This window comes from Phalangium opilio, unplaced genomic scaffold (genome assembly GCF_054372755.1).
Source record: "Phalangium opilio isolate 3A_F unplaced genomic scaffold, DU_Popi_V2 ptg000042l_1, whole genome shotgun sequence".
NCBI lineage: Eukaryota > Metazoa > Arthropoda > Arachnida > Opiliones > Phalangiidae > Phalangium > Phalangium opilio.
Genome location: NW_028324166.1, coordinates 7,427,672 through 7,455,564, shown reverse-complemented (window position 1 = coordinate 7,455,564; position 27,893 = coordinate 7,427,672). Strand labels below are relative to the sequence as shown.

Genomic DNA, 27,893 nt, shown 5'->3' with positions numbered 1-27,893 from the left:
CGAAATCAGAAGCGAAATCAGTAAAGAAATCGTGAAATCCTTTACAAAATTCACGAAATCCAAAATCAACAGAAATCAGAAAATCCGACGAAATTACGGGGAAAAAACTCAAAATCCGAGGAAATCACGCGAGAAACCTCAAAATCCAACGAAATCAGCGGAAATATCGCAAAATAAGTCGAAATCACGGTAAATATAGCAAAATCCGACGGAATCACGGGAAAAATCTCAAAATTCGATGAAATCCATTGGATTTTATCGAATTCTGAAATCAAACAAAATCCGACGAAATCAAACGAAATCCGATGAAATCCAACGAAATCAAATTGCATTTCGAAATCCCGTACACTTTTTCCTAAACGTCCGACCCCTCGGAAATAACGGTTCGAGGTTATTTTACAGAGTTTTACCCATACATCGGTTCGAGGTTATTTTACAGATTTTTACCCATACATCGGTTCGAGGTTGTTTTACCGATATATCGGTTAATAATCGGTAAAAATCGGTCGATATCGGTTGTTAATAGGTCGAGATCGTTCCATTGGGTAAAATAATCGGTTATCTCTCAGAGTATAAAGAGTCAGTAAAAATCGGTCGATATCGGTTGTTAATCGGTCGATATTATTCCATTGGGTAAAATAATCGGTTATCTCTCAGAGTTTAAAGAGTCAGTAAAAATCGGTCAGTAAAAAAACGTCGATATTGGTATCAACACCCGGTAATTTAAAGTAATCGATCAAAGAAACTAGAGAGAAAAAGATCAATACTTTGTTATTGCAAATATCATGCTGGGTCCTAGGGAAGGTTTTTATTAACCTTCCCAGGGCCACGCTTTATGATAATTCTATATGCATATATATTTATAGAATTCTACTGTTCGCATAACGTGTCAGATTTTTCCATATTTCGCATTGAACGCTTGAATCTTAGTCTGCAATAATGACGGACTTCACTTTCGGCATTATTCAGGTATGAACAGTTATACAATTTTTTTTTCCAATTAACCATTTTCGTCACTCGCAACAATATTTCACTGTAACTTACTGAAAGCTTCAATCTTTAATATTCTCTATAAGTAGAAATACCTTTTTTGCATTTGGTGGTCACATTGCTTTGGGTTACCATGAATTTATTCATAACCTGAATAACTTAACCCGGTCAAAAGCGATAGGGGAGCCATATTCTGGCGCCACTCGAGTGACGTAAATTTTATAACCAGTATGAAGCAAACCTCAGTATTTGCTGTTGTCTTTCGGTTTCTCGTAGAAGATGGTTCATCCCACTTGAATATTACGCTCACGAATGCAAGCTACTCGCGCTATACGTTGGTTGAGCTGCTTGCGTCTTTGAGCGCAGTATTCGAGTGGACTATGCTACCACTAAATAGGCTGCTATTAGCACCGAGTAAGAGGCCACGCAAGGTAACCCTGTTAGATATTCATGTTAGTGAATAAATTAATTCAGTAGCTTTAAGGCTCTCAAAACGTTTGAGTGGAAAAACCTTCTATAAAGAATAATAAAGGATAGATATAGGAGTCTCATTGCTTCTTGTTACTCGTCTTCTGGTGGCGAATAAAGCTAGATTCCCACTCGACCGAACACGCGACGGAAACGCGGCAACAAAGGGATTCAACCGAATTGTATGACGTTTAGTCTGACGGCCGGGCGTAATTTAATAATTTTATTTTTTAACCTCTCCTAGTGACGATGACGTCATGGAGAGATATTACACTGGAAGTGCCTGTCTGTGTGTGACTGTCTCTCTGTTACCGCGTTCGCAGTTGGCAAATTGGAGCGCGTTCGCAGTTCCATTATCGTCTTTAGGGTTAAGATGTACGCGGCGAGTGGCTAGGATTATGAGAAACGTCTAGCCTCCCAATGGCAGCGCTTCCACCAAAGGTTCACGCAATTGCGGCTTTTCTTATCATTTGTTGTGAATCAATCGCATTATATATCCTAAATTTCCAAAAGTTATTGAAGAGACACACACTAGAATTCAAAAGTCAACACTAACAATGTATAAAATGATTATTGGAAACATGGTTCTTAAAACGACTTAACTAATATTAAAGTAAATTACTGACGATAAAAATAATTCATTTATTCAATTATTTAAGAAAAATGTCTCGACTCGGAGAGGTTTATTTTAGTTTCCCAACTTGTTTCCATCGTGTTCGGATTTACATTGGTGTCATCAAATCAAATTAATCGAGCTGACGACGATATACATTTCCTGAGCGAAGTAGTTGGCCAGGGCTTTTTAGAAACTATGTCAAGAAGAAAGAAAATAGATGTGTCAGTTTTCGCTTTTGGCCCAAAATTAAAAATTCGGTCTTCAGAGTCCGACTTACTTAAGCTGGCTGCGTGATTTCCGTATATTTATATCGACCGTAAATCAAGCTTTAGCCATATACAGAGCCCAACGAAGGAAAGTCAGAGTAGGCCACGCCCTTATTTTGTTCCTAATTGGAGTAGAAACTTTTACGGACGATGTATCGGTCTCTTTAATCTTGTCTTGCATGGACAAATCCGATACCATAGGTCCCGACAACAGACGATATTTATGGAGCGTATTAAAGGGTTACGCTTTCAAGTAAAGCTAAATTAAAAAAACTTGTAAAAACAAGTTTAGAAAGCGAAGTTGATGAACACGTTCGTAACAGGGATCCATGTAATTTTAGAATCAGGAATAGAAAACGCTTAGCTTTTACTTCAGTCCGGCTCATAGCCCATGCAGTATAGAGCCCCTCCCTTCAACACGTAACAAAAATTTTAAATTATCTTATTGCCTTACTTAAACTACTTTATGATGACGTTGCTGACGGAACGATGAAAAATGCGTAGTTCCTTTTTACCTCTGTCGCTATGACCCGCCTCTTATTTCATAACCCCCCCCCCCTTCCCGGAGAAGGGGAACTGTGGACGTTGACTTTCGTCCAGATTTCTCTGTTCTCCATTCCTGCTTCTAAAATTACGTGGATCCCTGTCCCTACTAAATTACCTTGCACAATTTAATATGAAATTCTAATTTTTAAACCAATAGGCATCTAACTCTTTAGAATCTTTCAAATGCGTATACGAACAATGTTGCAGTATTTACTCTAGTGCCATAAACAGTACCTACAAAGTGAAAGAAATTGCCTATGGAGGAGACTCGAGATTAGATAACTTGGTAAGTTTTTACCTCTCCGAGTGACGTATGTCACGGAGAGGTATTACACCGGCCGTGTCTGTGTGTCTGTCTGTCTGTGTGTCTGTCTGTCACGCCCCACGTGACCGCGTTCGCAGTTTGCGTATCGGAGCAAACGTGTTCCCAATTTCCGGACTGCATTGACAGTTCACGGAAATTTGGGTTTGTCTCCTCTGGCTATTCTACTTGAGTTCCAACACCACCAGCTTCGGTTTTCGTCCACTCCACATGGACACTAGTCTGTACTTGCTAATTTCCTAGCACATACATCTTCTGATCTTCGTCAATTTCACCTTGCACCAGCTTCTATGCACCACCATCTTCTGTTCTTAGTCAATTCCACATTGACACCAGCTTCTATGCGCCACCATCTTCAGGTCTTTGTCCATTCCACATGGACGCCAGTCAGTCCATTCCGGCTTCTTTTCCTTCATCACCGTCAGGGCCGGATTAACAATTTTTCGGGCCCTAGGCAAGGCCTTAGTTCCGGGCCCCCCAACAGACCACAGTTTAAGATAATAGAGAGACATATTTTTAATTTGCTTAACACTTAACAGAATATTTAATTTCTTTTTTAACTCGATAGTTAAATTTCTTTCAAGCTAAAGAAATTTATCAATTATCTCTTCATAGTCTATGAAGTCGTTTAGTAAATCCTTTTCAATATATATATCAAAGATAAAGAACTTAATTTTTCTTGGGCTACTGTGGTTCTGAATTAGTTTTTCACTCATTTTAGAGCTGAAAAGGATCTTTCGCCAATTGCATTGCTAATTGGCAAACACAAGTAAATTCACAAAATAATTTCTAAGTTTGGAAAAGTTGAAATAATATTATTGTTACGAATAAAGGAATGTAATAATTCTGGGTTTTTCCTTTCTTCATTCTTCACGAAATGTTTGAATTGTAGCAGTTTGTTTTCAATATTTAAATCATTGCAATACATTTCTGCCAATTCTTGGAAACCTCCAGAGAACGTTTCATCGGGGGCATTAAAGTTTAAAATAGGTTTGAACTTTTCATCAGTGACCTTGTTAACTTCGGATCGTTTTTAAGTATTTGTCATAAGATTGTCACATAAGACGTAAAACACTTTTATTTTGAAAGCGTCCCGTCCACTTATCATCGTTTTTAGCTACATTGTATGATGTACATCTACGATAAGGCTCTTAGTTTGGCCTGCCCTGTTGTACTCGTACTAGTACCAGTACCAGTAGACGTGAAATAGTAGCGCGTTTGGCAGTATAGAATTTTTCGTTCGTCATTTAAGGGAGAGTGAATGGGACAGAATTATGGTGATGTGATTTTTAAGTTCGTGTATTTTAAGAGGATGGGGTTTATAATAGTAACTTTAAGCATTGCATTTAATTGTACCAGTTAGGTTAAGCATTTTGAATTGTGTTGTACGATTGCTCTACATATTTAAAGCGAGATAGAGGGTTATGGTGTTACCTTAATTAAAATGGAAGGTTTAATACTCCATTTAAAATTCCTGTCACCCGTCGACAATGAGGGTTTCACCCTTTCAATCCCGCTCCCTATTTCAAAATTCAAAGAAATCGAGGGAATTTTTAAAAAGAAAAACGAAGTATATTCCGACGTTATATTTAGAATGGTCTAAAGGAGATGTTTATTACTAGGAGTTACATGTATTTCTCCACAAATCTAGAACAATTTTAAAAGAAAGTACTAGCTTGTGGCCCGAATATTACAATTATAACGTAAGTAAATTTATTGAAGTAATTATTAAGGGTTATAATTTTTTAGGGCATCGAGCGGCTATTCACTCTCATTCTCTGCACTTCTTTTAATGGGCATTTACGGGTATTTTATTTAACCACTGTTAAAGGATGCGCATCATGCGGGTACTCACGTTTTCCGTTCGTGTCATACAATTATAATTATAACAGAAGAAAAAAATTAAAGTAATCATTTTAAAATAGTTAAGGTAGCGCCTCGAGGGGCTATTCACTCAAATTTTTCTGTACGCCTGTCAAGTATAGTACGATGTGGCTACTATTACGAGCCCAACCCTTGGGTCGCCTTGTTCTTTCCTGCACCTTCATCAAAGAACCGTTTTCGTATTTTTTCCCCTTTTTTCGTTATTTTGTTAATTATCTTTTTTGTGAGCTGAGTTATTATTTAAAATTTTTCAAATTATCACGAACACCATGAATAGAGCTTATCAAGGAATCATAAAATGCAACTCCAGTGTTTAATGACTGTCAGTAACAACACGAATTCAAAATGAAATTTCATCCTCCGAGGATAGCCACTTCTGAGATACATTTCCATTGAATTTTAAGTTTTTTATCGTCTTTTTCTTTATTCCTTTATAAATTGCCACTTTAATGTTTATAAGTCGCCACAATGTTTTAGGTAACGGGTTTTTGAACATTAGGCTGCCGTTACAACTCACCTGGCTTTTCCATGGTGTCAGTGACGTTATGTTTCAGCAGAGAGAGAGGGGGGAATATATATATATATTTTTTGGATTTTAATTATATCAATTTTTGAAAACTGGCTGATTACGGGCCCCTCAGATATCCGGGCCCTAGGCAATTGCCTAACTTGCCTAGTGGTTAATCCGGCCCTGAATTCACCGTTTGGTTTCAAGATATACGCGGCGATCGGCTAGGGTTACGAGAAACGTCTAGCCTCCCAATGGCAGGGCTTCCACCATCGGTTCACGCGAATGCGTTTTTATCTACTATTATAATCGAAACGAATCGTATATATATCCCAAAATCTGAAAAAAGCGGGCAAGAGGGGTACCGTTCACTTTAAACGTCAATATTAGCAAAGTTTCGAAAGATAATAGGAACAACTTTATTTTAACCGATTTAACTATTTTTAAAGTTATTTACTGGCGATTAAAATAATTAATATCATTTGTATTTAATTAATTATTTAAGATAAACTCATTTCTTTGAAGTGACACAAGTGAGAGTTTATATAGAACGAGTAATGAAGATTGCATCCGAATCGAAACACTACACGCATATCAAAGTTAATATAAAGCAAGTAGGATGATAAGATCTCTTTCAAAACGATAACATTTCCTTTTTGCAGAATATTAAATGGAAATATTTTAAATATTTTTCGGCATTACGATTCTTTTAGTAGTTGTGTAGCTATAAAGCTCTGTTTCATCTCAATATTCCAAGAACATCTTTTGATATTAACATTTCAAATTAGGTGTTTACTTTTTAATTAAGCTTTACTACATTTATATATAGTGTAAACGCAACTTTTGATTCCACTACATAATATAGATTTTAATACCTCGTCTCTTTTTTAGTGTTGAAGTGATTTTGTCTATGAAATAACCTAGATTTAAACCAAAATTGATCTTGTTTCGTGTCCTTTTACAAGAGGTGTTAACGGTTCAGAGTGAGCCGAAAGTTAAATACACACTTAAGTGATACATATTAGCAGAAGCCGATTAGGCTTTACACATGAAGTACGTAACATGTGCCTTGGGGAGCTACACGATATTCTCTAAGCTCCTAGGAAAGAACCTCCCCTTACGCGGAGGGAAATAGTTCAGTAACGCGGCTCCTTCGGATCCATCGGATCCTTCCGCCTAAAGAACCGATTTACCACGTACCTAAATTCGAGAACTACTATAAAGACTGAGTAGGGTATCTAAAATATTCTTTAGATAAAACTGTTCACAATACCAAAGATTATTTGGGAGTAAGGCGTTAAAATGTTATCAATCTGGGTAGCTTTTGCTTGGACTATTTAAGACGCCGTGCATCTGTTTTTTACGAGGAATGTTTTCTTTTTTCGCGGTTACGGCGAGCTCAGGCGCCGGCGGCTCGGGAATCGGGATACCGCTGTTACCTAGACAAGGCCTAGTGTAGTTTTAGAGTATTATTATTCGCAGAGCTATTTTTCTGTTGAAATTAGGGAACTAGTATAAATAATGAGTAGAAAGATTATTTGGGAGTAAGGCATGATGATCCTATCAATCTGGGTAGCTTTTGCTTGGCCTATTTAAGACGCCGTGCATTTGTTTTTAAACGAGGTATTTTTCTGTTCTCGCCGTTACGGCAAGCCCGGCCGCCGGCAGCTCGAGATGCGCCGCTCGGCCTCAGCCGCTGATATCTAGCCAAGGCTTAGTGTAGTTTTCGTGTCTAATTTTATTCGCAGAGCTATTTTTCTGTGGAAATTTAAAGAAAATCTTATCATATTTAGTTGAAGACTAAGTAAATGTCTCAAAACATTTCGAAACTTGAGCTTTAAAACGTTGAATATTTTATAACGACTACGGAACGGTACCGCAAATTCGCCTTCCGGGAATCCCGGTTATGTCGACGGCGATGTCGAGTCGAGGTCCCATGCAAGAAAATAGTAATAGCCGTCGCCTATTGGTCTGGCATTAAAGAGGTTATCTATGGTTAGGGGGCTCATGATTGGTTAAAAGCTTTTTTTTCGTCTGCTTTGTTTTTACTTCGGGAATATCATGAAATCCATGGTCAAAGCTACAGAAAAGTGGGACTTACGTACTTTATGTGTGAAGCATAATCCGCTTTTGATATTAGGTCCTCGTTAGAATTATGAGAATACACTGGGAAATGTTAAACGATCAAACCTTTACAAATGACCTTCGCAATATCCCGCCAATTTGAGCTACGTATTTCCGGTTTTTCTCATTGGCTGGTGGACCCATGGACGAAGTTATACTGAAGAACCAATGGCAGCCCATTACTGCCCCCATTACTAAGCGACTAAACAACCAATGTAAAGCTTACTTCCCCCTTTTCAGCCCCAAATGGAGGGGGTTATGAAAATGCGGAGTCAAATCCCGGAAAACGCTAGCGCCATCTAGACAAAATAAGACTTTAGCTGCTTCCCTCGTTAGAACGTTGATTCCCCCACTATCAGGTTTGCTACTATCTGCCGCTAGAAGGCGAATTAACAAGTATTTTCAACTTTCTCCCTCTGCCATTTGTCCTTCAGTATTGGTTCGTCCATGGTGGACCTGTGTTTGGAAAGTAAATTCGTCTCGACTCGGAGAGGTTTATTTTGGTTTCCCAACTTGTTATTCACTTCTAACTAAATTTAAGCAGTGTATTATAACCAGTGTACTAAATATTACCGCGTTGACGTTATTCCACAAAGAAGTGATTTTGAGTTTCTAGCCGCCATTTTAAAAGATGGCGGCAAATTCAGTCCCAAAAGCCATTAGGCCCGTCAATAGGATATATAAAACCACCCTACAAATTACTAGAACAACAAAAACAAGTTTCTCAAACCGAAGTGATTTGGTTGAGTTACTCAAAGTGGGGTCCGCTAACCCCCTGCGAATAAGCCTATAAATATCGACCTATTCCAGACCAGTTACATTTTAGCTTGATGATAAATCGTTTAATAACATCTTTCCATCGAATTCGTTTCAAATAGTAACATCAGGCAGATATTTGATAGGGCAGGGTCCGAAGACTTTTTGTAGCGTCATCATTGACGGGAAACTCTTTCTTCTATCCAATACCCTAAAACACGAGGATAGCGATTAGTTTCAACACAGAATGTAAACTCTTCCCGCTTTGCACTCTCTTAAACACCGGGTAACGCCGGGTACACCTTTCACCGGTATTAGGGATTCGTGTAATTTTAAAAGCAGGAATAGAGAACGGTTAGCCTTTACTTCATTCCGACTCATAGCCCAGTATAGAGCCTATATGTAACGAAAATTTTAAATTATCTTATTGGCTCAAAGTTAAACTACGTTTTGATGACGTTGCTGACGAGGACGGCCAAAAATACGTAGTTTATTTTTACCTCTGTTGCTATGACCCATCTCTTCTTTCAACTACCCCCCTCATCACAGGGAAGGGTGTCGTAGACTTTAACGCGCGCCCAAATTACCCTGTTCTCTATTCCTGCTTCTAAAATTACATGTATTCCTGCTAGCATAGAGTAATTTCTGTAGAAAGGGTAGTGAACTGCTACTTTGTAATAGCAGGGCTGCTTTGTAATAAAGAATACTATTAGCCCCCAGAAGGGGGATGTCACTAAGGTAAGAGATAGAGGGTTATGACGTTGCCAAACTTGCCATGTATAAAAAAGAAACTATAACATATTCCTGGTTTGTATTAATATTTGATTACCATTTTTTTGCCAGGGAGTAGATTTGTTTTTCTTGCCGATCGATTTGAATATTGGGGTTGAATTCTTTCATCATTTTGAGAGTTCATCTTGGTTTGAAACTGGTGAAAACGTCATTGTTACAAGATCCCCTGAAAAATATACTTCGACGAATATTTCCAATGCACTAAAGATACAAAATCAGGTGTGTTGTTACTTAATTAAACTTATTCATGTGAAAGTGACAAATCATAAGAATTCATAGTATTTTGATAGCCAAAGATTAGAAAATAAAAATAATGAGAGAACAAATATTTTTAATTCTCTATTATATTTTTCCTTCTCTGGAATCTTTTTCTCTCTCTGGAGTATTTTTCTTTCTCTGGAGTATTTTTCTTCCTCTATAGTATTTCTTTCTTTCTCCAGAATATTTTTAATACTCTAGTATTTTTTTTCTTTCTCTAGTATATATTTATTTCTCTAGTATATTTTCTTTCTCTAGAATATTTTTCTCTCTCTAGAATAATTTCATGTATCTCGAGTAATTTTATTTCCCTCGAATATTTTCTTTCTCTAGATTATTTTGCTTTCTCTAAAATATTTTTCTTTCCCTAGAATATTTTTCTTTCTCTAGATTAATTTACTTTCTCTAAAATATTTTTCTTTCCCTTGATTATTTTACTTTCTCTAAAATATTTTTCTTTCCCTAGATTATTTTACTTTCTCTAAAATATTTTTCTTTCTCCAGATTATTTTACTTTCTCTATAATATAGGAATGGCCCCTTAATTAAATTAGCATTGTTTTTCAGTTTCTTAATTAAATTTTGGGGGTCATCCGAAAAATACTCGAATCTTAATTTGAAAACATTGGCCCGGACGGCAAAATGTCATAGAAATTAAATTTTCAAATAAAAATTGCCCAATGAAAATCCCCCTTAATTTATGGCAGACTTATCAAAAACATCCTGTATAGCGTTTCTAGTAGTTTACAACTTTGGTCATCTAATGCTTGTTTCTACTCGTATAGGTTTTGCTTCTTTTCGCCTTCACCGTTGTTGTAGTTGTAATAGTTCAATGTGTAATTATTCGTTTGCTGTTCAAAAACACTTCGGCCATGTCAACTTTCATGAACATATTTCCCGCACATCTTACACCATTTCTTAATAAAGGTGCGTATAAATATCCCAGATTGTCTTCTGTGCTACTGTTAATTTTTAATTGTTGAAGGAATGTCCGTGTCATGGTTACCACCCCGAGAGTCTGCAAGGATTCTATTATGTTTCTGGCTTTTGTTTGCCTTCGTTGTAGGCATTTACATAACGTGTAACTGCAAATCCAAGTTTACAGAATCTGGTTACAATACTATTGACACTTTTGATCAATTACTACGACATCCAAAATTAGAACCCGTAGTACTTAATTCGAGCAGCGAACATACTTTAATTAAGAAATATGTAAGTATAATATATCAAAATTTTATCTGCGGAATCTTTAACGGGTCATTTTTTGGGCCTTTCTGCTTGAACTAAATGGAGGTGCAGCAACCGTCACCAATGACGTCATGCACAATGTATTTTAACTTAGAAGCCACGTGACAATGACACAGCTAGAGACCTATGAGCGCCAAGCCCTAATTTAAAAAATTATCTTTGCTTGTGCTCACGGATGTGCGGAACGAGTTGACCTCACTTGGGTTGACGGTTGTCCTATGTTTGTGAACAGCCAATGAAACTCGAGGAAGGAGGAGCGGACGGTTTAACAAAGCTTTAAACCTTTTTTCTTACCATCAATCAGACCTCTTAAAGATTCCAAGAAGAAGAAATCTATGTGTTACAGGTGGAAGCTGTATTGTATCCAATTAGCAGAAAAAGGATAAGGCAAAACCCGTCTGGATATTTACTTGTTATTACTTTTCGAATGGTTAGGCATATGTTCATCCCCAAAAGCAGAAGCCCTATAGGAATTCGCGAACCACTAATGTATGGACAATATTCTATGGGAAACGTTTTTTACATTTCTGGTCACCATTTTTCGTAATGGCCGCTATTTTTTGGGAAATAAAATTTTTTGGCGTCGTCTGGTTCATTATATAGTGCAGATCGTGTCTCATTTTACATGGCTCATTGCAGAGATGACGTAAACAATGACATTCACTTGGAACATCTGGCGACACTTTAATTCTTTACATTTCGATTTATATGTCAGTTTCTAATTTTGGTGATAATTAATTATTTTATAGACCTGTTTAGTGTTGAATGTAATAAAACCCATACTAAGCTAGGCTAATTTAAAGATAAATCTCAGCTACTTTTTAAATAGAATTTAGCAACAGAAATTAGAAATTACAATAGATCATTCCGATGTAAATAAAAGGGGAAAGACACGCAGGTAAAACTTTGTCTTCCACCTGCGCTGTAGTCTTTTTTATCATGAGAGTGCCCATAGACGGCAATGCACCAACCCTCCTGTATGCCGAGATACTAAGGGTTGCCTATCACTTTTTTACATCGAAAATGTCTATAGCAAGCCCTGGAATTTCCATGCTCAAAGTCTTTATTTGCTCTAGTTAATGTCGTCTGGTTTCTACATATCTGTTGTTTTCACTTATGATTTAGGCAGAAAACAACGACATCATGAAAAGCCTGATGCAACGGCTTTTGGATACAAATGGTTCAATGGACGTTAGCAATTTAATCATAGAAAATGAAATATTCACTAAAATATTGGAAGGCAAAAAGGCGTTGATAATAAATAAGCTAGTAATGAAAGGAATTGCGGACCTTACATTTTCGAGCGCGGATGAAGATGTAGGCCCACAAATTTACTATTATGGACAAGAATCTCTCAGCACATCTGTAGTGACCCTGCCAATTAATCGAACACTTTCGGAACGTAAAAAAGAACTTATAAACCGCGCGTAAGTATGAAATTTGTTTGTGCTCAAACGGCAGGTGGTTGTTTAACGTTCATCCAAAATCTACGTCATAGCTACAAAGAGAATCAAATAAGTGTACCAAAACTCTTCAAATCAATAACAATAGCAATTTATAGATAGGAGTTCCCGTATTGCTGTAAATTCAAGCTCTTCCACGTGTTATGTAGGGGCGGGGCTTATATAAAGCTTATATTCTATTAAATAGAGCTCTTGGACATGCGTGAATTTCGTTGCATTGTCTGTGCGTTGGGGATTGGGTAGAGATGTGAAATTACCGTAATTTTTAAAAACGGTAATTTACCGGGTAAATTACCGATAAATTACCGGTAATTTACCGACTGAAATTTAGGGAAAACAAAAATTACCGTTCAGCTGGTAATTTTTGGTAATTTATATTTCCCCGTACTTACAATCCATTACTTTAAACAACGTTTAATTGTGAGCACTATCTTGACTGCTTTACACGTATTTGCGGCTTTTGCTACCAAGACGGCAGCCGTGGCCTTTTAATCTGATCTCTACTCTAACTAAAAATTTATGAAAAGACTAATTTCTAGCGTAACTTTGTAAGTACTGGCTAGCGAGTAGCGCCTGGTAGAAAAAATTTATCGTTTAAGTGTAAAATGAAGTTTTAAGGCGCAATAAAAATGTTTGGTAATTTACCACGGTAATTTACCGCCGTAGTTTACCGGTAAATTACCATTGTAAAATTACGGTAACATATAAAACGGTAATTTACGCGGTATTTGGTAAATTACCGGTAATTTACGGACGGTAAATTACCGACTCACATCTCTAGGATTGGGCATCCGTTGAATCTGTCCGCCAAGTCGTTTCACGCTTTCAGTCACGTGATACTTCCCAATCTTTACTCCAGGAAAGAGTAACACAACTACCTCCTAATTATAGTTCTTGACACACCGATACATAACTCACTGTTCCGTACACGCGTTTAAACTCCAAACAAGTACGTGATTTTTTCACGTGAAAACCGAAAAAGTGTTTTGTATACATTAAAGATAACAAAATGGGACTAGAACCCACTTCTTGCGGAAACATACTTAAAAATCTCTTAATTTATAATAGGAATTTTTCTTGCGACTATAAAACCTCTTAATATATTTCTTTTTTTTTATCAGACTTCTAAGACAAGTAGAGTCTCGTGTTGCTTATAAATGTATTTCGGAAAACACCTACAAGATTGAAAAATATAGATGGCAGCCTGACATCGAATCACAAGACGCAGTCAAGTTTGATGATGTTAGAGCGGTCTTCCTTATTTGGATCATTGGAAACGCTCTGGCACTGGCTACTTCATCAATTGAATTTTTTTCAATTGTCGCTTAGCAGCATTGTAGGACCAGAAACATGGTGGGAAATAAGGATTATTATTAAGGATTACCGCAATTAAACCGGGTGAATTCTTTATCGATATCAATGTTGTTTCTTTCCAAATAATTCCAAGAGCCTGAAGCGGATCTTTTCTTAACAAGAGTCAAAACCTATTTGTTTTACGTCCATCCGAAGTCGGAAAGTCGCTGTTAACTCATACCATAGAACCAGAAGTAAGATGAGACTAGAAGTACTGAGCTAACCAAATTCTTCACTTGGCTAAAGTGAATATTCTTGATAATACACCAACGGTTGGCCCTCTGGTAGCGGTTTCTGAATTTTCTCTCCAAAACGTGAGACGCTCGTGGCGGTAGACGGCTAAACTAGATTCAAGCACCCGCATTCGTGTTCCGCGGCTTTAGGTTGAGAGGAAGGGGGTAGGAAATTTTTTTGGAACTCGACCAATTTTTTTCTCTCTAGTGTAGGCGCGATGGAAGCGGCATAAAATCCTCAAGTTTGTTCATTAGTGCCTGGATCTACTACCAATGCTAGAGCTCTTTACTTATAGTCTCATCTTACTTCTGATAGAACTAATGTATTTCCTTTCGCAATTCTTCTACATTACGAGCTCCAACGTGGTAGCGGATCTTGCCTTAATCTGTTGATTCTGTTCCCATCCACGCTTGTTTTTCGCGTAGCTGAGCTACAAACACACACACATACAGACAAAACACCATCGCAATGCTAGGTGTGATTACGTAATCACACCTAAAAAAACTCGATTCTGGGAAAGTACGAATAGACCATAACTTCACGCCTTGCATAACCCTTTTGATAGTACTTCCCCTAATTGCTTCTAGCACAATTAAATCATTAAAGAAGTTTCAATAACCGAAATAATATCTTATACAAAAGTTATCAAAATTTCTTATCCTGATGGGAGTTTTACCATAATAAAACAAACCAGGAATTCATAAGCTAATTAGGAACATTGTGTAGCCATTTTCTCAAAGTACCTAGACGGGCTTTGATGGCTTAGATTGGCTTGATTTATCGTTATGTGTGATAAATTTATCGTGACTAATAAATAACCGCGTTGCTACGTCACAGTCATATGGGCTAGCGACCTTATTACCCATGCGCTAGGAATATTAACAGACGAACAACTAATGAAATCTTAGTTGGAAAGACGTCAGAATTATGACGTGTGACGGAGAACACTCAAGCCCTGCATAGAAATTAATATGGAAGATATGGAGGCAAAACGATTCCTCTAATTTTTGAATTCATGAAAAAAGTTGATCTTCTATCTAACAGAAGTAAAAATACCTTGTTTTGAAATTAATTTGATTACATGTTCAAATAAGTCATCTTAACCGCTCTAGACTGTTTATAAGAACTTTGGAATTGGGTATAGTTTTCTTCACTACCCTGATTTCCCTTTTTCTTTTTCAATATTGTAAAACGGCACAGAAAGTGTTTTGGTTCACAGATTTAGAATAAGTCTCACAAAATTAATTCTGGAATCTAGAGCAGTGCCCAGTGAAAAAAGGGTGTACCTCGTATGAGCAGTTCCCGGTAGAGCAGTTCTTGAAATAGCAACTGCGATTCCAAAAAACAGCTGTGTTTTTCAAAACTGCTGTTTTAGTAAAAGCGGCTGCTGTTTTGGAAAATAGCTGTGTTTGTGTTGAATTTCGCGCATTTCTTAACAATACATTTGTATTCGTTGGTTTCAAAAACTACCTTTTTCTGCGATCATTTAATCAGTAATGTGACCTACTAACGGATCGTGTTTATGAATTTTTTTTAAAGTAAATTTAAATATTGTACTATTCTTCAGGCTGTATCAGTTTACAATAATTTGGAAAAGACATATTAAAATTCGAGAAAGCTTATTTTATTTCGGAAGTAGATAATTGTAAACAGTAATAATTTGGAAAAGACATATTAAAATTCGAGAAAGCTTATTTTATTTCGGAAGTAGATAATTGTAAACAGTAATTTTCTGGAAAAGGCATATTATAATTCGAGGAAGGTTATTTTATTTCGGAAGAAGATAATTGTAAACAGTAATGTTTTGGAAAAGGAATATTATAATTCGAGAAAGGTTATTTTATTTCGGAAGTAGATAATTGTAAACGGTAATTTCTTGGAAAAGGCATATTATAATTCGAGAAAGGTTATTTTATTTCGGAAGTAGATAATTGCAAACGTAATTCTTTTGGAAAAGGCGTAACATTGTTACACCATTTCCAAAATATTACTAACCTAAGTCTAACCAAACGAAACAAAACCTGACCTAATACTATTTAGTTGAAATAATCAACTTTAACCTAACCAAATTATCCATATCTGACCTAGTTCTTTTTGAGTTCATATAACCCAGCTGGGCCAGCTTACATTATAATAAACAACTATAGTTTTTCGCATATCTGTTTTTCAGCTCTTTGGAGAATTGCTGTAACGGTACGCCACGTTTACGAGAACCGCTGTATCGGTAGTTGCTGTAATGGGTAAACTACCATTTCGGGAACCGAAATTTAGAGAACTGTTGTTATGAGGACCACTATTATGAAATCCGCTCATAAGGGAACTGCTCATGTGAAGGCTTCACGTGAAAACATATTACTTTACCTACGAAATATGATTTTTTACAATTTTTTAGGTAGGTATATATAGTTCCTGACTTTCGATGCATTCACTATAAAATTGGTAACTTGGGATCTATCCTTTCTAAATAAACTGTAATGTGTAAAAATTGAATAAATTTAAATGCACTAAGAGAAACATACAATGGTTTTTTTCTTGCCTTGTGGATGTTAGTACCATAGCGGCCTAAACTAAGAAAATAACGCATTTCGATAAAATTACCATAAGTTTGTCACTATAGTTACTAAGAGCTTGGCATGAAGTGACGTAGATGAAACGTCATAGGTTCTTGTAAACCGACGCCTGGTGTGGCGTAGTCATACATGCGGCATATCTTTAAAGCTTATTTTATTACCATTAGTCTATTATGTAAGGTCCCCATAAGTCAGAAACAAAGTCAATTTAAGTCATTAGCAAATGCCCTTAATGAAGGAAGCAGGTAAGGAAATTTCATCGCCCCCTGTCGGACTCTGGAGGTACCACAAAGCATAGTAGTAATAACAGTAAAAATAACATAATAGACTTATGTTATTACTAAAAAACGATAGTGAAGCGTTGAATCGAGAATGAATTTCTAATGAAACCCAATCGCAATTGTAGCTGGTAAGTATTCAAATCTTAATCTCAAGAGCTAATATAAAGATATTTCATATTATCGCCGTTGTGAAAATGATCTTGAACTCGCGGTCAAAGCTCTGTTAATGGGACCAAAATTTAATTTAAGGATTTATCTACACTTAACTGATTTTTTTAAACCATATCTTGAAGGATGGCATTCAAAAATTGGTATAAATAGTCGGGTAAGGTGTTCCAATTCACTACAATCGTCATCTTTCTCCAGTTCTTCAAACTAAAAACTCAAGTCGTTCGACAAAATGTTGAAAATTGTAATTGCCTTGGTTGTTGTCGCAGTGGTAAGACTTTTAATTAGAAAAAAAAATAATTTTTAGAGAAATGACTTGTAAGATACATTCCACCTTAGTGCACTGCCCAAAAGTCGTCCGACTTAGTCGGGGCAACGCAATGGGTTGAGTCTGCTGGTTCTGTAGAAATCCGTTCTCCTCTCCCGATGGAAGTGGCCCAAGAAGGAGGAGCTGTATTGACCGCCAACCTCGGATCAGAAACCATGGAATATCCTTCCCCCGCTTTGTTAGCTAGCGCCCCACTCGTTCACTTGCCCAAGGGAGCCCAAGAAGTCGTTGACGTTCCCCACGCCGATATTCGTCTTCCAGGAAACTCCATCCAAAACAAGGACTTGCACTTGAACTTGCCAACTCCAGTTGTGGAAGCACCCAAGCCCATCTTCCAAGAAAAGGAAGTCCTGTTCCGTCTTCCCCAACCAGTTTTTTACATCCCCAAACCTGTCGTCCAACACGTAAATATTTCAACTCAATTAACTATCGTGATTTAAGAAAGTTGAACTCAATTAAATACTTTTCAGAAACCCATCGTTTATAGAGTTCCCCACACTCTCCGCACCGTGACACCGCAAGTTAACCTCCGTGAATATCTTTTCAAGGTCCCAAGTGCCCAAATCACCGGAAAGAGCTCGTATACTCAAACCATTCCTAGAGGAATCTAACTCTTCATCTAAAATCACTAAACTAACCTTACGAAGTTAATGTGTAAATGAATTATGATTGAAATAAAAGTATTTCTTATAACATCCTCAATTTTAATTGCATTTTGTTGATAAAAAATAGTGTAAGCACTAGCAGGTTCACATTCTATTGGCTTCTTTCTCCTGAGTGTCTCAAGTTCACTTCGTTAATTCAGGAGATAGAAGTCACATTTCAAGTTACGTTCTGTTTTAGCTAAAAAATATTGCCATTTTGGAAATCCTAAACGAAAGTTGATCACTTAGTTTCGAGCTTTATTAAAGCTAGGTTCCTACTTGACCGAAAATGACGACCACAACCTTTGGCGCTGCTCAGGGCCGGATTAAGCAATTTTGCACCCGGGGGCCGAGATGGTAAGCGCCCCCTTAAGCCGAGAAAAAAGGAACAGCAAATGATGCTGAGGGGAAACGGTTAAACTAAAAGCGCCCCCAACAAGCCTTGCGCCCGGGGGCCAGTGCCCCCTCGCCCCCCCCTTTAAACCGGCCCTGGTACTGCTTCAAAGAATCCACTGACCTTCTTGAAGGTAAAAATTCGATGTGCGACAGGATTTGAAAAGAACTGGGAATGACTTTAGAGGTGAAACGTCACAGTTCGTAGGCATACGGTAAACAATTTAACGCTACGTTTAATGCTAGATACTTGAAAGATTTAGTGACCTTACGCATCGTTGAATAAAACTCATAATTAAAGCGTTTGTGGAATATTGAACCATTACAGTTCCTCTACTTGAGCTCAACTTTTAATTGAACTTTTGCATGTCGATTCTAAGATGTGGAAATACAGAGTTGTTAAAGTCACTTACGCGAATACGCGAACACAAATTGGGCAAGAAAAAAGTGATGACGTTTCTCTTCAAACCGCTAGTGTCGCTAGAGTTCTCATCTTACAGAATTTAAAGGAAAGGTTCTGATAACATAACATTATACCATCAAAGAAGGGTCTTTTTATAAATATAAAAAAAATTGATCAGAAAATGATCTCTCATTGCAAAATAATTAGCGCTTAATTAGTCTTCAAAACTAGGACTACTGCGTGGCGTCTGCTAAATCGAACCCCTTACCTTTCTCAGCCTTTGAGAATTGAACCAATCACATTACTCCCTGTTACGCGCGTGATCGAGTTGGCTATGTCCTACTTTACCCTTACCTCTCTCAGCATGTGAGAGTTCCACCAATCCCTTTAGGGGTAAGTGGTTCGATTTAGCAGGCGCCACTTAACCAATGGCGACGTAGTAGTCCTCGTTTTTAAGACTAATTAAATACTAAATATTTTGTAATAAGAGATCATTTATTACAAAATAGGTAGTATTTCCTTTTATATTTAGAAAAAAAGACCTTCTCTTAAGGTATAATGTTAGGTTACTTGATCTTTTCCCTTAAATATTGGGGATGGGGAATTTTCTCAATTGATTCACACTCGATTCAGGTGCGATACTTAGATTTTCAGATTTCCATAATATCAGTTAATATCTTGTTCAAAATTCCTTGCTAAATGTAAATTCTGATTTAAAATCATGTTTCTTATTGATATAAAAGTTGTGATTATTCAGTAAACTTAAACAGGTTTTGTCATTTACAAAAACCAGCATTAATTGCTGAACTAAATGAAAAGCTAGTTGAACGACCGGCTTTAAAGTTTAACAATAAGTTATCAAAACTTTTTCTGATTCATAACTATTATTCCGTCTTAGTCCAACTGCGACGAAGTTTAATAAAACGTTACGGTTCAGGGAATAAATGTAATTTTGTGCGAAAGGGGTTGGACATTTCTAGACCTGATTCGGTTTCTCAAAAGATTCCTTTAACTCCAGCTATTCTTAATTGATTACTATGATTCGCAAGGTTCTCATAATATCAATTGAAGATAGAGATTTTTAATTTCCAAATCAAGTGTTACTTTTGTTAAAAATGCTTACAATACCAATACAAAAATTAAGCTCTTCCAAACTCAACCTAACCCTCATTTAAAGTAAAACTAAATGAAATCCATCCATTTTTATCGCCTAGCGAATAAATAAACCTTATATCCGTATAAAACTTCTGGACAATACCTAATTTTTTTTCAATGATTATTAATCTATCCAGAAGTAAGATGAGACTAGAAGTAAAGAGCTCTAGCATTGGTAGTAGATCCTGGCACTTGTGAACAAATTTGAGGATTTTATGCCACTTCCATCGCGCTTACACTATAGAGAGAAAAAAATTAGTGGAGTTCCAAAAAAATATTTTCTACCCCCTTCCCATCAACCTAAAGCTGCGGAACACGGACGCGGGTACTTGAATCTGGTTCAGCCGTCTACCACCGTGGGCGTCTCATGTTTTGGAGGGAAAATTCAGAAACCGCTACCAGAGGGACAACCGTTGGTGTGTTATCAAGAATATTCACTTTGGCCAAGTGAAGAATTTGGTTAGCTCAGTACTTCTAGTCTCATCTTTCTTCTGATCTATCTAATATAATCTGATATTTTTTCGAGTTTTCTTTATAAAATTGAACATAATATTTGTCATCCATTTTGCCATTTTAAATGTTACTACTAAACTTTGCCGGTGAAAATGTTTATCACAAATTGCTAGAAGTGAAAGTTACCTTTCTGTACACACAGCTTGGCATTTGTGTATATGAGTACCCAACCTCTCAGGTCTACAGTCAGTTTTTTCACGCGTTATAAACAAACTCTACGAAATATGTTACTAAAGCCTTGCTGCTCACTCTCAAAAGTCAAAACTAAAGCCCAAGAGTAACTCTATCAACATTTAATTTTATGGTTAAAGTCAGAATTCTCATAGTTCGTCTGAAGAATGAACGTGCTAACATTGGGCTATATCGAGGTATGAAAAAAATTTATTTCTAAACTATCACCATTGTATATAATCCTGTTCATTAAAACCAATACAACCATGAATATATATCCGTATGGAATACATAGGTTTGTTCAACTTGAAATCTTCAACTAGCCATTTTTTGAACCTTTCTGCTTGAGTTAAAGGGAAGGAGATGTTGAAACTGTCACCACTGACGTCATTCATAATGCATTTGAACTTAGAAACCACGTGACATTGACATAGCTGGCGACGTGCACCGCCACTCGCTCATTCTATGAGTGCCGAACCCTAATGTCAACAAATTCTCTTTGCGTGTTCTCACAATTGCACTGAACGACTAGACCTGGGGCTGACGGTTGCCAACAGCCACGGCTGGCACGGCTATGAGCCTCCTGTTCAAACAGCGTTGGCTCAAACTTGGGAAAAAAACTTCCACCACTGGTCCAATGTAGTATTTATCTACGCCCCACCCAAATCTTACCCAGAGGTTACACTGGGTATAGCAGATATATATTCATTGTTGCATAGATTCATCTTAACATAATTTGAAGTTGTTACTAAACTATCACCATTGTAATCCTGTTCATTAGCAGAAATACTATTATCAGAAGTAAGATGAGACTAGAAGTAAAGAGCTCTAGCATTGGTAGTGAACAAATTTGAGGATTTTATGCCGCTTTCATTACGCCTACACTAGAGAGAAAAAAATTGGTCGAGTTCCAAAAAATTTCCTACCCCCTTCCTTCCCCTCAACCTAAAGCCACGGAACACGGACGTGGGTGCTTGAATATAGTTCGGCCGTCTACCGCCGCGAGCATCTCACGTTTTGAAGGGAAAATTCAGAAACCGCTACCAGAGGGCCAACCGTTGTTGTGTTATCAAGGATATTCACTTTCGCCGAGTGAAGAATTTGGTTACCTCGATACTTCTAGTCTCATCTTACTTCTGCTATTATTAATCAAACTTGCAAATACAGTAGAATTCATAGTATGTTGTAACTTGGCTGATTTAGGGAACTAATCTTGTGGAATCGGGGAGATGTATCTACGAAGCATGTTCGAATTTATATTCAAGAGTTTTGAATAGATCATGTGTCTTGAAGGAAATCGAAGTGGAAGATGGCACAAGCGATTACCTGGTATAGTAATGGGTTTTATATATTTTCCTTAATAGGTAAAGGTCCGCTGCCAATTCCCACTACCTCAAGCGGTGCTTTTTGGCGAGAAGGAGGATACCCTAATGGCGGTCTCACCCCTGCGTGTTTAGAAGTTTAGTTGGTGGACTAATTTAATTTTATTCTTTTAAGGGAATTGATTTATTGTTCGTTCCATACGATGTGACTGTTGGTCTTCAAAACTTTCCGTTTTACGAGTTATCATCTTGGTTTGAAACTGGCAAATCCACAATTGTTTCAAAGCCTCCCGTAAAGTACACTTCTACTAACATTTCAAATGCGCTAAAGATTGAAAATCATGTTAGTAATCAATTTATTATTGGCAGTTTTGGTTGAAAACGAGATTGATAAAATATACATAACTCTCGTTTTCAGGTCTCTGTACTTCTCTTCTTCTCAATTGTTGTTGTTGCCTTAGTTCAACGTACAATTGTTCATGTTCTCTTCAAGAAGACTTCATCCTTTTTCGAAATAGTTTCTGCACATTTAAGACCTTTCGTCAATCAAGGTAAATTAAGTGTCAATGTTGCAATTCATTTGTTGTCATTCTGGATAATTCAATCTAAGTAAAGTTTCTGAAACAACTATTCGTTTACGCAGGATTGTCATTAAAGTGGTTTCCATTAAGAGAATCTTCAAAAATAATGCTGTCTTTTTATCTCGTATTCGCATTCGTTGTATCCATTTACATAACGAGTAACTGTAAATCCAAGTTCACAGATTCTGGCCACATAAAGATTGACACTTTTGCTCAGTTACTGCAAGATACTACTGTGAAACCTCGTGTACTTCTTTCAAGCAACGAACACGTACTAATGATGAAAAAGGAGAGTGATATATTTAATTATGTTACAGAGTTCTATGATGAATCTATGGTTCTATCATGAATCTATGGGTCTATCATGATTATATGGGTCTATCATAAGTTTATAAGATATGTTCAATAAATATGACACTTCATATACTTCGTAATGCTAGAGACTTACTGCGAGAATTGACTACACGTGATTTTGCATTCCATCTTACTATTTATTCTGAACTTAGCCTTTGACAGCACCTCAACAGGCGTCGCTTTACGAGAACCTGTGACGTTTCGCCTACTTCACTTCGTGACAGCTCTCAGTAATCAGCGACAAACTTATGGATCATATCTCATAAACTTATGGTTTTATGTAAAAACCTTGTTTTCAAAGATGAATTTGGTCGCTTTGAAAACTTGAAAATAAGTTTATAAGAAATGTTCCATAAATATGACACTTCATATACTTCGTAATGCTAGAGACTTAAGGCGAGCAAGTTCGAGCGGTTTTGCATTCCATCTTACTATTTAGTCTGTACTAAGCCTTTGACAAGCTCTCAGTAATCAGTGGCACGCTTAGGGATCGAACATATCTTATAAACTTATGATTCATTGCCTTGTTTTCAAAGATGATTTTGGTCGCTTTGAAATCTTAGAATATGTGGATCTATGAAAAAATATTTCACAGGCAGATAAGGATGACGTTATGAAACGATTGTTGGAAAGGTTGACTGAGACAAATGGTTTTCTGGAAATTGTCAATATGTTGACCGAAGGTACCATATACAATGAAATTCTGGAAGGAAAGGAAGCCCTAATCATTAGTGAGCTGTTGATGATCGGTTCAGCTCCGTTTGCGTTTAGCACTCTGAAAGATGACTTAATTGAAAAAAGCTTCTATTTTGGGCAAGAATCTCTCAGCTCATCTGTTGTTGCACTGCCACTTAATCGAACTCTACCACCGATCGACAAGGAGCTGATAAACCGAGCGTGAGTTTTTTTAGTTTTAAAGCCATAATATACTGTATTAGATGTTTGTGTTGAAGTAAAACTATCCATTAAAATTTAAAAGTCATTCACGTGATGAATAACGAAGATATTGATGCTATGACATCACATTGAATAAGAGACCTTGTTTGAAATGTTTCACTAAACAAGACTGACATTTTAAACACGTGTCAAAGAGTATTCCTTAAAAGTTTACTTAAAATAAATTTAAGTGAGCAATAATCATCATGAACGTAATTAAAGAAAACCTATAGCAAATTTAATTCTTGTCGAAATTCATAAACGTGACACATTAGCGCATCATCTCTTTTAAGATCTAGTAAAATATTACTATTGATTGACAGGCTTTTGAAACAAGTGGAGTCCCGCGCTGAGTATAAATGTATCATGAGTAATAATTTCCTATTGCAAAAGAAAACTTGGCAGCCGGATATGGAGTCGTCCCAAGATCCGTTGCAATTAGATGATGTTGGAGCTGTATTTCTGCTTTGGACATTTGGCAACGGTTTGGCACTAGTTCTTTCGTTGATGGAAGTTTTGTCTACTTTCTTTTGACAACTTTCTGCGAAGTGATTTAATACGAGTTAGTTACATGTAGATGCTTTGAAATTATCACAAAGCTCTGTTCAAAAAATTGCAGGAATATATACTGACGAAAACTCATAATTTAAATATATGTACCTTATACTTCCCTTAAATATTTAGATTTAAATGTAGAACTGTAAATTGATCTATTTAAACACAAACAATATTTTAAAACTTAAAAACCTCGTTACGTTTTTGATACTGCGACTATGCAACAGTTAATGTAAATATTAGCTTCGACAAATCTCGCCCTTTCACCAAAACAAAAAGGTTTTATAAATGTTTCCAATTTCTTCTTTCAAATTCAGATTATTCATTTACTGTTTTATAATCGGCAATCGCCTTGGTTTGGTTCCAATTTGACATTGAAAGTCAAATTTTTCTATTTTTTATGGACATTTGGTACAAATCGATACTCTCACCGACTTCAGCAAAGAACTAATTAGCGTTAAAATAAGCTGAAGTTAATGAATCCAAATAATGATGAGCATAAAAATCCACAACGCATTTAGACGCAGTGTTAAATGATCGAGCAAGTGCCTGTCTGCATAATGAAACTTTAAATTTATAACTTGTTACCATTTACAACCTATCTGATTTCTTTTATTATTATTATTTTTGGTGAAAACTTTTAAGAATGTACTTTGAGCAATTATTGTTCTAAGTATTATAGATATCTTAACTAATGCTGTAATAAAATAAATGATAAAAAATAGTTTGTTAGACGAACTGTACATAAGGCATAGGTGCTTAATTTAAGGTGATCTAGATCATTTTGGCTTATTTGGACAAATCGTAGAATATTGACTGCTCATTCCTCAAGAGAGCACGTGGAAAGTCGAATTCCACAATCCGGCCCTGATCTCGCTATGAAGAGTTAAATGACGACAAATTAGCAAATAATTTTAAGTAGGTTTAATAGGTAGGTAAACTAACTTGTCGTAGTCTAAGATGGTGTATTCTGCATGTGCGCGATGGTAATGATGGTAGAGTAGGCGAATTCTTTCTTGATGGTCTCTTGAATGGGATCGTCAGTGTCCATCTCGACCGAAAGGTCAAATTCCATTCAAAATGTGCTTACGACAAAATACCCCAAAGTACGGTTTAAATCGTTAAATGTTACCTCTCCGAGTCAAGAGGACTTCTTACAAACTTATTTACCTAGATATGGAATTATTTCTCTTTTTTTTTTAATGAGCAATTTCAGAAGTTAAAATTTATGAATTATTAAAGCAGTATTCAAAGCTTTGCGAACATATATTAAAGAAGGCGACATTTTACATCCAATAAGGATATGTCTTGTACACATGGAAATCAGTCTTTGGGGACAGATATTATCTTTATGTGTTTGTGAAGGCCCAATTGTCTACGCTTCAAGGTTACACTCTTTTTGAACTGAATTGTCGTGTAAACACTATCCTCTCGTTTCACCTCAACGATATTCTTAGCAGCTATAACCCGATTACGACCAGATCTTTCACTGCTCTTGTGGCCTCAATATGCTTTCTTCTATTATAAAATCTAAACCCAATTATTCAAATGTGTATTTAGCTTTCGGCTCAGTCTGAACCGTTAATGTATCTTCATTACAGACACGAAAGACAGAACCCATATATTATTTCAACTCAGCCCATAATTGTTAACTTTTTGGTTACGGGGGTGATCGAAATTTTAATAGGTAGAATGCTATCTAAACTTTAATGTCTTTGACCCGGACGTGATTTAAACACGCTGCTTTCTTATCTGAAGCGACTCAATAGTTCCAATACTGATCACTTATTTCACAAATCATTATTCTAATGCCGTTACTTCATGGATTAAATTTATCGGATTGAAAGTTAAAGTTTCCTTTAAAGTGCATTGAATTGCAGCAGCGTGTCCTCAAATATTGCTCTATATTTGTGCAGTGCTAGAGGCCGCTAAAAAACTACATAATTCTATCGAGATGTTTTTTTCACTCGGTCTATACCTTTCTTTTTGTGAAACCATATAAATAGGAGAAATCACAAACAAAGCTGTAGATAGTGACAGCTGTGTTTCAATCGCGGGAATTCTTTTTTTGCAATTTAATTTGGTCAACCTTAAAGTGCATTAACAATGGCACGAGTAGCTCTAAAAGACGTCTCCAATGCGCGCCAAGAAGGTCAAGGTCAACGTCAACCGAAAGCCCTAACCGCAGCTCCCCTGACTTTCAAACCTCAAGACGTTTCGTTGAGCGAAGGCCCATCTAGCTCGTCCGCACCAAATAAAAGGTAACAATAATTTTAACAAGCTATTTTGCTTAAGAATTTCCACGATATCTGCGGACTCAAACCAAAAAAAACTTTGTAAACCGGTCTATTACTCTATTCTGTGTCGATGCGTTGATCAATTTCTTTCCCCTATTATGAGAAAGTTTGATATAAAATTTATACGTATTTCGGTTCGGTGCTGACTACCGTAAGTAGTCCATTTAACTCCAACACACCGATACCACTTAAGTAACCTCAAATGTAATTCGTTAAGGTTTAAGTATAACCAGAAGTAAGATGAGACTAGAAGTACTGCGCTAACCAAATTCTTCATTTGGCGAAAGTGAATATTCTTGATAATACACCAACGGTTGGCCCTCTGGTAGCTGTTTCTGAATTCTCCCTCCAAAACGTGAGACGCTCGTGGCGGTAGACGACCTAACTAGATTCAAGCACCCGCGTCCGTGTTCCGTGGCTTAAGGTTGAGGAGAAGGGGGTAGGAAATTTTTTGGAACTCGACCAATTTTGTTTTCTCTAGTGTAGGCGCAATGGAAGCGGCATAAAATCCTCAAATTTGTTCACAAGTGCCCGGATCTACTACCAATGCTAGAGCTCTTTACTTCTAGTCTCATCTTACTTCTAGTAAAACTTTGTATGTATAATATTCTGAACCTATGTCTTTCTTGTTGAAAAAAAAGAGAACCAATCCGATTTAATGTCATTCGTGTCGGTTTAAACATAAATTATTTTTTGTATATCTGGATTATTCTTATATACATGGATTTTTAGGACAGGCGTGTATTTTAGAGATTAGGAATCGAAACTTCTATAAACAGTTTAAATATAATTTCTTTCTTTCATTTTTTAAGAGTTTCGAAGAACACGAGACGTATGAGGGAGAAGAGGCAGAGGAACTTGCGAAGAAAAGAGAACTTCACAGTCTACGTCTTTAAAGTATTGAAGGAAGTCCACCCAGAATTGTCCATTGCAAATTCTGGTATGGCGGTAATGGACGACTTAATGAACGATATGTTCACGAAAATAGCCAAGGAAGCAGCCGATTTGTCTCGCCTTAATAATACATCGACTTTGACCAGCCGAGACGTAATGACTGCTGTCAAATTGATTTTCCCTGGTGAACTGGCAAAATGTGCAGTGGAAATGGCAAGAAGGGCTTTGGCACGCTATAAGATGTCTTACAATTAAATGATAAACTGGCGTTTTTTAATTTCATTTTCAGATTCATTTAGTAAATAATTTTAAATTAGGTTTCATTTTAAATTTGTTTGTATTTTTCTTTTGTTTTAATGTAATAAAGCCTTTTTTATCAAAGTACATCCAGGACACAGTGAACTTGATAGTACTACAATAAGTAACGTTATAACATTAAGTACGGTAATTCTCGGCCCGTAATTTTTGATTTCTTTTGAATTTCAGTTTTCAATATTATAG

The 27,893-nt window shown here is 36.6% G+C and overlaps 2 protein-coding genes and 1 long non-coding RNA gene across 3 annotated transcripts; 2 read left to right on the top strand and 1 right to left on the bottom strand.

Moving 5' to 3' along the window:
• Nucleotides 1-2,112: 2,112 nt before the first annotated feature.
• Nucleotides 2,113-3,082, bottom strand: LOC149678809 (uncharacterized). The gene is made up of 3 exons (XR_016366283.1): nucleotides 3,002-3,082; nucleotides 2,352-2,599; nucleotides 2,113-2,267 (listed from the first exon to the last, which is right to left on the bottom strand). It is a non-coding gene; the product is annotated as an uncharacterized LOC149678809 (long non-coding RNA).
• A 13,874-nt stretch (nucleotides 3,083-16,956) lies between these two features.
• Nucleotides 16,957-17,876, top strand: LOC149678808 (uncharacterized). The gene is made up of 3 exons (XM_089836755.1): nucleotides 16,957-17,117; nucleotides 17,186-17,578; nucleotides 17,645-17,876. Exons 1-3 carry the CDS (start codon nucleotides 17,079-17,081, stop codon nucleotides 17,783-17,785), a joined length of 573 nt encoding a protein of 190 aa, XP_089692881.1. The 5' UTR covers nucleotides 16,957-17,078; the 3' UTR covers nucleotides 17,786-17,876.
• Nucleotides 17,877-22,116: 4,240 nt separating this feature from the next.
• LOC149678807 (uncharacterized) lies at nucleotides 22,117-24,359 on the top strand. Its single transcript, XM_089835940.1, has 5 exons — nucleotides 22,117-22,122; nucleotides 22,194-22,326; nucleotides 22,419-22,627; nucleotides 23,306-23,607; nucleotides 23,970-24,359. Exons 1-5 carry the CDS (start codon nucleotides 22,117-22,119, stop codon nucleotides 24,178-24,180), a joined length of 861 nt encoding a protein of 286 aa, XP_089692066.1. The 3' UTR covers nucleotides 24,181-24,359.
• The last annotated feature ends 3,534 nt before the right edge of the window (nucleotides 24,360-27,893 follow it).

Excerpts from the sequence above, each read along its gene's own strand:
- LOC149678808 (XM_089836755.1), top strand. The coding sequence starts at position 17,079 with ATGTTGAAAATTGTAATTGCCTTGGTTGTTGTCGCAGTG. Across the intron at positions 17,118-17,185 it reads CCTTGGTTGTTGTCGCAGTG|TGCACTGCCCAAAAGTCGTC; the intron begins GTAAGACTTTTA and ends ATTCCACCTTAG. Across the intron at positions 17,579-17,644 it reads CCAAACCTGTCGTCCAACAC|AAACCCATCGTTTATAGAGT; the intron begins GTAAATATTTCA and ends AATACTTTTCAG.
- LOC149678807 (XM_089835940.1), top strand. Across the intron at positions 22,327-22,418 it reads AAGACCTTTCGTCAATCAAG|GATTGTCATTAAAGTGGTTT; the intron begins GTAAATTAAGTG and ends TCGTTTACGCAG. Across the intron at positions 23,608-23,969 it reads AAGGAGCTGATAAACCGAGC|GCTTTTGAAACAAGTGGAGT; the intron begins GTGAGTTTTTTT and ends ATTGATTGACAG.